This window comes from Suricata suricatta, chromosome 10, assembly GCF_006229205.1.
Source record: "Suricata suricatta isolate VVHF042 chromosome 10, meerkat_22Aug2017_6uvM2_HiC, whole genome shotgun sequence".
Taxonomy (NCBI): domain Eukaryota; kingdom Metazoa; phylum Chordata; class Mammalia; order Carnivora; family Herpestidae; genus Suricata; species Suricata suricatta.
In genome coordinates, this window is record NC_043709.1 from 72,074,270 (window position 1) to 72,087,575 (window position 13,306).

Genomic DNA, 13,306 nt, shown 5'->3' on the forward strand with positions numbered 1-13,306 from the left:
CTCTCTCTCTCTCTCTCTCTCTCTCTCTCTCTCTCTCTCTCTCTCTCTCTCTTCTTTGCCCCTACCTTGCTAGCACCCTCTCTCTCTAAAAAAAAAATTATCCATTTTCAACAAAATAAGGATCAATAAATAAATTATATTATTAAGGATAAAAATAGGTCGGGGCGCCTGGGTGGCTCAGTCGGTTAAGCCTCTGACTTCGGCTCAGGTCAGATCTTATGGTCGAGGGTTCGAGCCCCGCGTCGGGCTCTGTGCTTACAGCTAGCTCAGAGCCTGGAGCCTGCTCCCGGTTCTGTGTCTCCTTCTCTCTCTGCCCCTGCCCCTCTCATGCTCTGTCTCTCTCTGTATCAAAAATAAATAAAACATTAAAAAAAAATAGGGAGACATTACTGAAAAATTATGAGATTATAAATTCTAGCACTCTTTATCTTACAAGCATAAAGAATTAATTTTAAGTGTCAAAACAAATTATAAAATCTACATATCCAAAAAATCAACTTTGTAATATTTATATAAATCTCAAAATTGATACAAACACTTCCTACTTGGTTCACTATTAAAATGTAATTTAGCCTATAATTTAATTATTTCATGCTTAAGGATCTTAATAAAATAGACTTCATTTAATTACATTTTTATATCTTATAATTATTACATTTTCATATCTTAAAATTATTAGTTTCATAATTATCTCACTTTATGTTTGTGAAAGTTCTATTAGCATATCATTTATAGGAGCAATGAAAGCATTTTATAATTATTTTTATGTCAGCAATTCTAACATTTTTCTTTATTTAGAAATACTTAATGAGAATTCTTCTTTCAGGCAGGTTGGAGTAACAGACCCCAAACCTGATCTCTCCCCACAAACAACTAGAAGCTTGGGAGGAACAATTTTAAACAACTGGTTTCAAACACTGGGCAACAAACAGTTCAGGCTGACGTGGTGCCCGAAAGGAGGGAAGCAAATTCTGTAAGCATTACGGTCACCCCGGCTTTCTGCCTGAAGACCATTAAGGCCACGGGCACAGGGAGGAGGAGTTTTTAAAAAGCCCCGTGGTTCTCCTGAGATGAAGAGTCGGAGATCAGTGCTCACAGAGCTAAGCTGGGAGTTCTGGGGCAGAGTCGTGAAAAAAAGAGCTTCAGTAATTGGCACAGGGGTTTCCAACAGATTTGCCCTATGAGAAGGGTAAACAGGAAGTTCTTCAAGAGGAAGAAAATGATTCTAGATGGATCAATATGGATGGTTTAAGTCACCAAAGAAACTACAATCCTTAATTTTTGTGCATTCAATAACAAAGCTCCACAATACAGAAAGCATAAATGGATGGAATTGAAAGGAGAATTAATCCATGACAATTGCAATATTTCATCAAATACAATGTAGAGAGGAAAATTAGTAAAGATATAGAACTAAAACATGCTACCAACGTAACCTAACTGACCCCACAATAGCTGAATACATATTCTTGAAAGGGACACACAGAACACTCACCAACATAGACCAGACAGTAGTCCACAAAGCATGTCTCAAAACATTGAAAAGACAATAAATCATTAGGGTAGATTCTCTGACCTTGCAAAGTTAAATATGAAATTAACAAGAAGGGGTTATTGGAACCTTTCCAAATATCTGGAAGACAGACAACACTCTTCTAAATAACCCATGAGTCCAAAAAAGTCTCAAAGGAAATAAAAATTTTCAATGCTGAGTGTAAACAGAACATATAAAAATTGTGGGATGTAGCTAAAGTGGTCCCCCCCAAAATTTGTACTGGTCTTAAATGTTTATGCTAGAAAATTACAAAAAGGTCTAAAAATCAGGGATGTAAGGGGGGCTCAGTTGGTTAAGCGTCCGACTTTAGCTCAGGTCATGACAGTGAGTTCAAGCCCTGCTTACGGCTCAAAGCCTGCAGCTCTTTTGGATTCTGTGTCTCCCTCTCTCTCTCTGCACTTACTCCACTCAAACTCTGTCTCTGTCTCTCAAAAATAAACATTAAAAAATTTTTTAAAGGTCTAAAAAATCAGTGTTCTAAGATTCCACATTAAGAATCTATAAAAAGAACCAAATCAAATCACAATAAATAAAATAAAGGAAATAAAGATTAATGCAAAAATCAGCAAACAAGAAAATGGACAAATGACAGAGAAGAATCAATGAAACAAGACCCTGATTCTTCGAAAAGATCAATAAAATTAATAAACTTAAACTAAAGAATAAGCAGAAGGAAAGACACAAATTAGCAATGTCAAGAATTAAAGCATTTTTAGGTCTAGTAGAGATTGTGTTCTGTTGATGGGGGTGTGATTGTAAAGGTTTACTGCAACAGCCTTTTTATCTGGGAGTCCCTGTGTCATTCAAATATCTAACTCTGAAGTTGTACAAAATGTCACATCATAGTATCTGTGGGTTGTGCTTTCTAGGCAGGTCTATATTGTGTATTTTTTGGAAGTTCTTCTTTAATTTCTTGGAGATCACTGTGAATGGATCAAGAAATCCAGGATATCCATTTCTTTAATAATCATTTAAAATTTCTTCATTTCATTTAAGTGGGACCCTTAACTTGTCACCAAGCAGGACTCTATTGAAAAGAAATTTAAAACTACTCGTGGCCTATATATGTTTAATTCTGGTTAAAGAGAAAGCTTCTAACGCAACACATTAACCACCTGTAAAACCCAGACCTTTATCAATACGAGATAAAGAATTCTGAGATTAATATACAGGTAGACAATAAAGTCATGCGATTTGAAAAGCAGTGTTTCCTTATGAAAGAGCTCTCAAGTTCTTTCTAAAGCTAATCTAATAAAAAAGATGCATAAATGTTCTTGGAAAAAAGAATTAGAGATCAGGTATCTCTTACAAAGGTTAACAGGATAGTGAGAGAATTATTATGAATAAGTTAAATACATTTGACAATTTAGGTAAAATGGAAAAATTACTTGAAAGTTGCAAATTACAAAAAATGATGTAAGAAGTAATAGAAAATCAAAAGAACCATAAAGCTATTAAAGTTATTAAATTTATGATAAAAATAGTACCCCCCAAAATAAATTTCCCAACCCACATAACTTTACGGGTAAAGTCTATAAAACAGTTAAGAAGAAAATAATACCTCTCTTATACAGAATTTTTAAGAAAATAGTGGAGTTGGAAACACTTTTTCATTTAACAGAGGCTAGCATCGCTCTCATAATTATAAGGAAACATGAAACTACAGACCAATTCTCCTCACAGATGCAAAATGCTTAACAAAATTTTAGAAAATATAATCTAATAAGATTTTTATTTACCCCACAAATGCAAGTTTGGTTTAACATTAGAAAGCCAATCAATGAAACTAACCATATTAACAGAATAAGGTGGGGGGGGGGGAATTCCCATTTCGACAGATGCAAAAAAGCATTTTCCAGAACCCATTAGTAATAAAAAGGCTCGGCAAACAATTACTAGAAAGGAACTTCCTCTACCTGATGAAGGGTATCTATGAAAAAAACTATAGATAATATCATACTTAATGATGAGAGACTGAATGCTTTCCCCCTAAATTTGGAAAACAGGGAACAATGCCTACTCTGACCACTTCTATTCAACATAGTACTAGAAGTCCTAGCCAGTGCATTAAGACAAGAAAAAATATATATATAGATTAGAAAGGAAGAGATCTGTCTTTATTAGCAACTGGCCTTATTGTGAACATAGAAAACTCTATGGAGTCAACAAGAAGCTTTACCACAAGTTAAGCAAGTTTGCAATATGCAATATTAATATACAAAGGAATCAACTATATTTCTCTAGGCCATCAGTGAACTATTGGAAATTGGAATTCAAATACAATACTATTTACAATACCATCAGAAAACATACAATACAAAAAAATCAGAGAAACTTTAAATAATAAATGAAAATATATATATTTATATGTCAAAAGATTCATATGATTAAGATATCAATTCCCCTAGGTTTATTATAGATTTATCTAGAGAAATTGTTTACATTAATTCTATATTATATAATATTAGTAGTATATGATTAATATGGTAATTATACATTAAGTGTATGTATTTAATTCTAATAAAAACTCCAGCACAAACTTAATTTGTTGACTCATAATGTATACGGAAATGCAACCAACCTAGAATAGTGAGAGCAATTTTGAAAAAAAAGGAAAACAAGAAACACCAGAGACTCTATCTGATTTCAAGACCTGCTAATAAGCTAAAGTAATCAAGGCAGTATGGCATTAGCATAGGATGAAGACATAAATTAATTCCACAGAATAAAGAATGCAGAAACAGGACTACACTTATACGGTCAATCAAATTGGACAAACATGCCATTAATTCAATAAGAAATATAGTATTTTTCACAAACTGATATTTAAAAACTGGATGTCCATATGGAAAAAAAAGTATTGTCAATCCTTCACTACATACATAAAAATCACTTAAAATGGATTATAGACTAAATGTAAAAGCTAAAGTCTTAACACTTCTATGAGGAAACATAGGAAAAATATTCACAAATTTGGGACAGGAAATATTTATTAAATAGAATAAAAAATGCACAAGCCATAAAAGAAAAAAACTAAAAAACTGTAGCTTATCTAAATTTAAAACTTATGTTCTTTAAAAAAATAACATTAAATAAATGAAAGACAAACAATGATTGGGAGAAAATATGTGCAATTTATATATTGTCAAAGGATTTCTACCTAAAATATAAAGAACTCTTATAATATAAAGAGCTCTTATAATACAACAGTAAGACAACAACTCAATTAAAAATTAGCAAAAGCCTTGAACAGATATTTCACAAAACAAATACACAAATTGTCAATAAGAACATGAAATATTCTCAATATCTACAGTCATCAGGGGATGAAAATAAAGCCCAAATGAGCTAGGGCTACACCTTCACTGGAACAGCTAAAATTAAAGTGTCTGATGATATCAAGCAGTATAGTGTCACAAAGATGTACAACAACTAGAAAGTTCATATTGCTGAAGGAAGTATAACATGGTATAACTACTTTGGAAAATAACCAGACATAAAAGAGAACATACTGTATCACCCTATTCATATGAAACTTAAGAAAATACTAACTTAATCTATAGTGACAGAAAGCAGATCAGTGGTTGCAGGGACCAAGGATTGGGGGATTTGTGGAAAGACATAAAGGAACTTTTACAGGTGATAGAAATATTGCATAACTTAACAGTGGTGATGACTGCATGGATGTACAAATTTTTCAGATCCCATGAAAACACCTGCTTAAAATGGGTGCATTTTGGGGCACCTGGGTGGCTCAGTCGGTTGAGTGTCTAGCTTCGGCTCAGGTCATGATTTCACAGTTTGTGGGTTCGAGCCCTATGTCAGGCTCTGTGCTGACAGCTCAGAGCCTGGAGCCTGTCTTCAGATTCTGTGTCTCCCTCTCTCTCTCTGACCTTCCCCTGCTCACACTCTCTCTCTCTTTCTCTCTCTCTCTCTCAAAAAGAAATAAAAAACATTAAAAAAAAGATTTAAAAAATATTTTTTAAAAATGGGTGCATTTAATTTCATGTTAATTATACCTAAATAAAGTTGGGTTTTAAAAAATACTTGGTCCAAAAAAGAAAATACTTGGGCCAGAGATTTGGGGATTTGGGGCGAACTCTTACTGTGTGCCCTCCCAAATACCTTTATGGGTCACCCAAAGTGTTCACTCATATTATGTTAATAAAAAATCATCATACCCTATTTGTACCAAATTGCATCATGTTAAACATTCTGCCCTAGTTACTGTCATTACATATATTACCATGTCAATTAAGTTATTTCAGGGGCATTATTAAAATATTAATATTACTTTCATTCTTCTAAAGGTAAAAATATTTTTATGAAGCATTTCCTATTTGGCAAGCACTCTCCCAGACATTTTACATACATTTTCTCTAATCCTGGAAGGCTGGCAACACTATCTTCAATAAGGGTGAGGGACTTCCAAAGCCACAAAAGGATCTTGTCAATGATGGAACATGGAATCTAATTGTAGTCTGATTCAGAGTGTTTTTACTACATTAGTCATCATTCACTGATCATGGTCAATATCCTAATACTTTGGAAGTGCAGATATATTTTCTTGACAGTCACTGCCTTAACTAAAATTAATTAGCATTAACTATTTCCAATGATGAACATGTTTCCTCAAGTTTTCCAAATGAATTAAATCAGGTTTTTGTCTCCATTTCTATTGTTCAATGCCCATGCATAAATGTTTTAAAACACAAAGGGAATATTTTTTCAGAATTAAATACCTTCACTATCCAGGTCATCACTTTGACCAAACACACTATCCACATAAGAGTCTGGAATGAAGGTCCATTCATCAAATTTATCAAGTACTTCTTCTGGAAAATTCCCATCGCTGCCTGAGGTTGCTCCTTCTTCCACAACACTTTTCATCTGATATCTGAGCACCATTCTTGCTAGGATGGATCCTATATCTGCAGTAAAAAGATACACCAGCAACTCAGAAATCAACAAACATAAACACAGATCATACCAAAGTTCCTTACATACCCTCATACTTCCAGAGAAGTTTTTATTCTTCTTTCCAAAGTCACTTTATAACCATGATATTGCATAAAAAGCAGGCAGTGAATTTAAATTTTTTAGAAATCATAAAAATTTACTCAAAGCTTTGCTGTAGGTGACAAAACTGAATATTTATGAAATGAACCTGACCTGGGAAAGAGCCTGGGCTTTGAAGTCAGACAGACCTGTTGCTCAAATAACAGCAATAGCACTTGCAAGTTACATAAGCTCCCTGAGAGTCCGTTTTTTCACTTGGGAAGTGAGCCGACAACACAGGGTTATGGAAAAGATTAAAGAAAATGGTGCATATAAAATGTTTAGCACAATGCTGAGAAAACAGAAGATGCTCAATCAATGAAACGGTTAGTTTTTTATTTTTTATTATTTTTTTATTTTTTATTTTATAGTTTATTGTCAAGTTAAGTTGGTTTCCATAGTGCTCATCCCAACAAGCGCCCTCCTCCATGCCCATCACGATAGTTACTTTTTTATAAACTATTAGCTAGTGATTCCCTCTACTGGGAGATTTGGTGGAATTCAAAAGTTAACATCCTCCTATTTTATTATATCTTATGTTATGCTCTCTTACGAAGAAATAAGTTGGCAGAGCTCTCACTGGGTGATACACAGCCTGCAAAACTTCTTCATATATTACTCTCGTAGCTCACATGACATGTGTGTGAGGCTCAGCCAAGTAGTACCTGAAAAATGATTTAAAGCTATGAATCCAAAATGTTCTTTACTCATAATTATGGTCATGCCTCCAATCAATCAAATGCCATGATTGTATTTTTTTAATTAGGTGAGACTTATCAAAGGTAAAAGCCTTCATATAGTACAAAAGGAACAAGTGGATAGTAAATCTCCCATCTTCCCTCTCCAGGGGGCCCACAATCCCTGCCCATCAGAAATCAGATTCAAGTAAGCAGGGTGTTGGCAGGAGACTGCTTGAAGCGATAGAACATGGGATCTAATCATATTTTATTAGTTTCCAAAGTCCTCAGAGACCAAGTAATGCATTTCTGGGGGTTTTCTTGTGACAGTCTTTCCATATTCAAACATTTATGACTACCGTATCTCAACGTGTTTTCACCAACATCAGTGTACTAAAAATGCTGCTCTGTGCTTTTTTTTTTAATTTATAATGCACTCTCTATCTGAACATTTGGATTTGTTAGATTTTCTTTCTCCAATGACTGCAAAGCATTCCACTGCATGAATGTACCATAATTGGTTCAAATAGTTCCTTTTGAAGGATACTGAGGCTTTTCTCCTAATCTCCTGCTATTCTAAACAATATTTTATTGTGCACCCTTGCACATGATTTTTTGTGTGCATTAAAAATGCCTGAATTACAGATTCCTGTCAGTATGTAGCTGGACAAAAAAGTATGGGTGTGCACTTAAAATATTAATGGATATTGGAAGATTGTCCTCAAAAGAAGATATTTTGAAATCATATTCAATAATATGTCAAATGCCTATTTCCACATATGTTTATCAACATAACTTATTACCAAATTTTTATTTTTGCCAATATTATAAATATTTAATGAGCCCTACCATGTGCAAAGTACTAGTTAGATGCTAAAGATCTACCAAGAGGTAGATCATAAAAAGAAAAAATGCAATTATATAATATAATAAATGCTAGTACTGGTAAGAAACAAGGTGCTACAGGAACATGAAGAAGGATCTTCCACACAGATTTCATGTGAGGAGGAACGGTTTGTTGTAAAAAGTGATTTGGGGTTGCAAATAAAAAAATTAAGAGACAGGCAAATGAGAGAGAAGATAAAGCAGCCAGGTAGCTAGATAAACACTGGAAGAATATATGACATATTTTAAAAACTTAGGGAAGGGGAGCCTGGGTGGCTCAGTGAAGCCTCTGACTCTTTGTATCAGCTCAGGTCTTAATCTCAACGTCATGAGTTCAAGCCCTGCATTGGGCTCTACACTAAGCATGAAGCCTACTAAAAACAAAAAAAAGTGGGGGGGAGGGAGAGAAACTTAGGAAATTCCGCGTGACTGGATATTCTAGGGCCCACTAGAATGTTGGAAACCTGGAATTTGTAGAGGCACTAATAGCCATGGATGGATCCTTTCTTCCAGCAGCATTTTCAGCCACCTTGCTGATGGGGAGGAAAAAGTAGACTATTGGACTGAAGAGGAATAGGGTATTGCCAGGTAAATGCATCAGAAAAATGACGGTAAAGCAAACATGTTATTAACAAGAGAGTACTTAAGGTGAAGATCATTGTGGGGAAGGCAGCAGGCACGGAAGTAAGTTAACAGAAGGAAACAGGGAGCCCAAGCTTTAAGAACACATTTAGGGTCAGTGACTGACATCTGAAATGACAGATATCTTAATAGGGGATGATGCTAACTTCGCATTAATATATGTAATATATACAAAATATATATTAACTTGAAAATTTAAAGAAAATACCTCCTTAATTGAAATACTGAAAAACTGAAAACTAAATATATTAACGTGAGAATGCAAAGTATATATGTGTACATGTTTCTGCACATACATTTTAATGCATATGTATATGTAAGCATATGAAAAATCTAGTAAGAAAATCTACATTGATAAGGGACAAAATAGTTATTGTCTTCCTTACAGTTTTTATGCATTTTCCTACTCTTAAAATGAGCATCGATTACTTTTATAATAAAAAATATGTTTCTTTAAAAAGCAACTACTGAGAAACATCCACTGTTTCAATCTATCTTTATAAAATATTTGCTAGGTCATAAAGAATTAAACACAATATCACTTTCAAGCATTTCATGACCAAAAAAAAAAGATATCCAAACCTTCACAATGTTTTTGGCTTAAGTTGTACCAAACTGAAATAAACCTAATGAAAATATTACTGCTTAAAAAAATACTAATAAAAACAAGACTCAGACAAAATCTTGCTGCTCATACTCACTTGTTTCTTTTCTTAAATTAGATGTCCTATCTGGAAATAAAGGGCCAAGCCATGAAGGTTCGATTTTTCCTATACAGAAGCCTCCAAGGCAAATGCTATTGTTGGCCAGATCGAGGGCGAGTCTCCTTAAGAGCAAGCTGATGACCTGGCTGTCACCTTTTCCGATGCTTATCGCCAGCGCTTTCCGGACATCCTGTTCCCGGGAACCACCGTTCAGCAACAATTCCACCAACTTGGGACTGCTCGCTTTCTCACATACCTATTAAAGGAAAAAAGAAGGTGAACATATTAAAAGCCTGTAAGTCTTCCTTTTGGTCGAATGGTAAATTGGATTTGGCGTGGTTTTTCTCTACACCCTCATTTAGATAGAAACAAAGTAAAATAAAGCAAACCACACCCTTGAAATAGATTAGGAAAATACAGTAAGGTTAGCACCAAAAATATCAGAGTAGCAGAAGCCAAATAATCTGCCACATGAGAGTCAGTTACCATGAAAAAGGCCACATGATAATGGAGAAAAAGCCCATAACACTTGAAGTCAGAAGGCCTGAGGCTCCACCAATGATACACATTGCTTACACCTTCTGAGATTCCATTTGCTCCTTGGAAGACATATGGGAAACTAGTTCCATACATAGTAAAGGCTATGGCCCTCCTTCATTCACAAATATCTAATAAAATATGAACATTATAAAACTTGTAAATGCCACATACAAAGGCTTCTGGTTTTCCAGCACAAGAACCTGAAATTCCACAAATAAATTTCTTGCCTATTTTCTACCTCCCCTGAATACTATTTTCAGACAGTTCAAGGCACGTTAGCATGCTAGGTGGTATAAAAACTACACTGACCACAGTAAGCAGAGGGAAGGCTTAGCGACCTAGAACATACTGGCCTAGGCAGGAGCAGCTTCTGAAAGGTGAAGGAGTGATGGTCTGTTAATGAGAAAATCAAAGTAATAAGGGCACCTGGGTGGCTCAGTCAGTTGAATGTCCGACTTCAGCTCCGGTCATGATCTCGCAGTTCATGGGTTTGAGTCCCATGTTGGGCTCTGTGCTGACAGCTCAGAGCCTGGAGCCTGCTTCCGATTCTGTGTCTCCCTTGCTCTCTGCCCCTCCCCGACTCATGCTCTGTCTCTCTCTCAAAATAAACATTTAAAAAAGCCTATGTTGTAAAAATTATTATCCCCATTTTATAGATGAATATTTAGAAAAGATACATGATATGTCCAAACCTATTAGAGGTAGTCAACAAGAGACTTGGATTTCAAGTCAAGCCTGTGTTCCTTTCACTGCCCAAAATTAAGGATTAAGAAAAGAAAAGAAAAAAAAAACAGCCCTAAGATCTAAGGTACTAGGTCAAGGGAAGGAGATTGGGAGATATTCCTGAATTCTCTAGAATTAATGGATGTTCAAGGGGTTGGATGGTACCAACTTAATGCCCATCAGTCTCTAGGTGACCTACCTTCAACTCATTCTCCCCAGAGCCACTATCATACCTTTCTACTTTAGATATGAGCAGGTCACTGCCCTGTTTAAAACTCTTCTAAACCCCTATGCTCTAAGACATTCCCCCAAACACAGCAAGCTTTTTTTTTTTAAGAAAAACTCATTACGTTCATTTATACCATTTCTACTGTCTCAAATGTCTTATTCTGCTCTTCATCCAGCAAAAAGATATTCATTCTTTCTTTTTTTATTTGAGAGAGAGAAAGAGAGCATGAGTGAGAGAGAGAGAGGCAGAGGGAGAGAACCCAAGCAGACTCCAGGTTTGGTGCAGAGCCCAATGTGGGGCTCAATCCCATGACCCTGAAATCATGATGAGCCAAAAGCAAGACTCAGACGTCCAACCCACTAAGACATTCAGGCGCCCTAAACGATGTTCATTCTTAAAGGACAGCTTCATAGTCGCACACGCAGTAAGTCCTTGCCACCAGGCGCCCAGGCCATGCACACTCTTCCTCCTCCAGGCTCCCTTCCCATCTGTTTAAACAGAGCGCGTAGCACACTAAACCAAAAGTGCCTATCAGGTTAAAAACTAGAATGAAAGGCTTGGATGCTATTGCAATTCAATTTGTACCTCTGTAGCCCAGGAAATGTATTTAACTTAACTAGCAAATCACTAACATCCTACTTAAAAGCCCACAGGAAATTTAAAAGGAGTGGGAGGAAGGAAGATGGAGGGGACAGAGGGGCCAAAAAACTCCATCACAAGTGCCTTCTCTGTGGCCCAGCAAAGTTTTACATCTAAATTGGCACTTACTGCCTATCTCATATTAAAATGGTTTACATTTTTTTTCCTCTCTCCCTTCCCAGCACACACACACACACACACACACACACACACACACACACACAGAAACTATCCTGAAATAGAAAAACCCTTGTATATTCTTTACTACTTATCTAGCACTGTGCTCTCCACTTAGAAGTTGCTCAATACATTTTTATAGAGTATTTTCCTTGAGGGCCCAAAAGATCCAAGCTGACTCTAAGATGAGAGATGTATAAGAAAGTTATCACACAAAGGCAAAGTTGGTTGAGTGTCCAACTCTTGGTTTCAGGTCAGGTCATGATCTCATGATTCATGAGTTCAAGCCCCATACCGGGCTCTGTGCTAATAGCATGGAACCTGCTTGGGATTCTTTGTCTCCCTGTTCATGCTCTCTCTCTCTCAAAATAAATAATTTTTTTAAATGTGTAATTTACTATCTTTGCAATCTTCTCTCTCATATTCAAATTTATAAATAATGCAACCCATGATCAAAACCAAATATTTTAGACTACCCTTTGAGAATCAAAGGCTACCACCACCACTACCATGAATCTACGGTATAGACGAGATTAAAACAGGCATTTGGGAGGCTGACTTTCCATTACTTACCAAGAGAGTGTCCTCAGGCAAATTACTTAACCTCTCTGTGCCTCAATTCCTTACCTGTAAAATGGGAATAATACTAGAACCCATTCCTAAGGTTGTTGCAATGGTTAAATTTTGGAAAGGGCTCAGAGCAGTGCCCAGGTGGTAACAAACAGTGTTTGTTATCACTTTTATTCAGACTTTATCACAAGTGCTCTTCCCACTGCGATCTGATAGTTTCTTATCTTTGGATCTTTATTCATGTATTTTCATGCCCAGTATCAGTCTTCAATATTCTTCTATATAAATTATGCATATTACATCATTAAATTCTCCTCAGAAAGCCTAACAAGATTAACTCCATCATTGCTCCAAATAGTCCTTATTTATACAGCATTGGTACATAAATAGTGATTACTTCATTTTACATTAGTATCTAAAAAATGTATGTTCAATCTATCCACAAAACTGAATCAATATTTTTTAGTGGCAAATAATCTCCAATAAGTATGATAAATTTTTTCAATTTAACATACCCATGGATGCAAAGATCTGATTTTGCTTAAAAAGATATAAATAAGTACATTAAGTCCAAAAGAATGTGAGGAGAAGAATAAAATAAAAAGCTCCTATAGAAAGATTTGGGTAAATTGAGAGAAGAGTAGGAAGTATTTCCTGTTGGAAATATAAAATTATTATACTCAAGAGCTTTTGGGTTTGCTATTTCTCTAAAAAAATTTTAAAGGGAAATTTCTTTTCAGTTCTTTGGCATACTCCAGTAATATTAGTGCAAAGATGTGCAGATCACACAAAACATGCACAACAAAAATGCATTACATTGAGGGAAATAATTTAATTACCTTTAATACTAGAGAAGAAACTATTTTTAAGGTGGGTTTCTTAAATGAAATTTGACTAACTTTAATTT

At 35.4% G+C, this 13,306-nt stretch overlaps 1 protein-coding gene across 1 annotated transcript in view; it reads right to left on the minus strand.

Annotated features, from left to right (window-relative positions):
• Positions 1–13,306, minus strand: part of LRRK2 (leucine rich repeat kinase 2) — a 131,587-nt gene that overhangs the window by 71,785 nt on the left and 46,496 nt on the right. Inside the window, 2 exon segments of the mRNA XM_029955821.1 lie at positions 6,298–6,486; positions 9,519–9,777. Coding sequence (XP_029811681.1) covers positions 6,298–6,486; positions 9,519–9,777 — 448 coding nt within the window.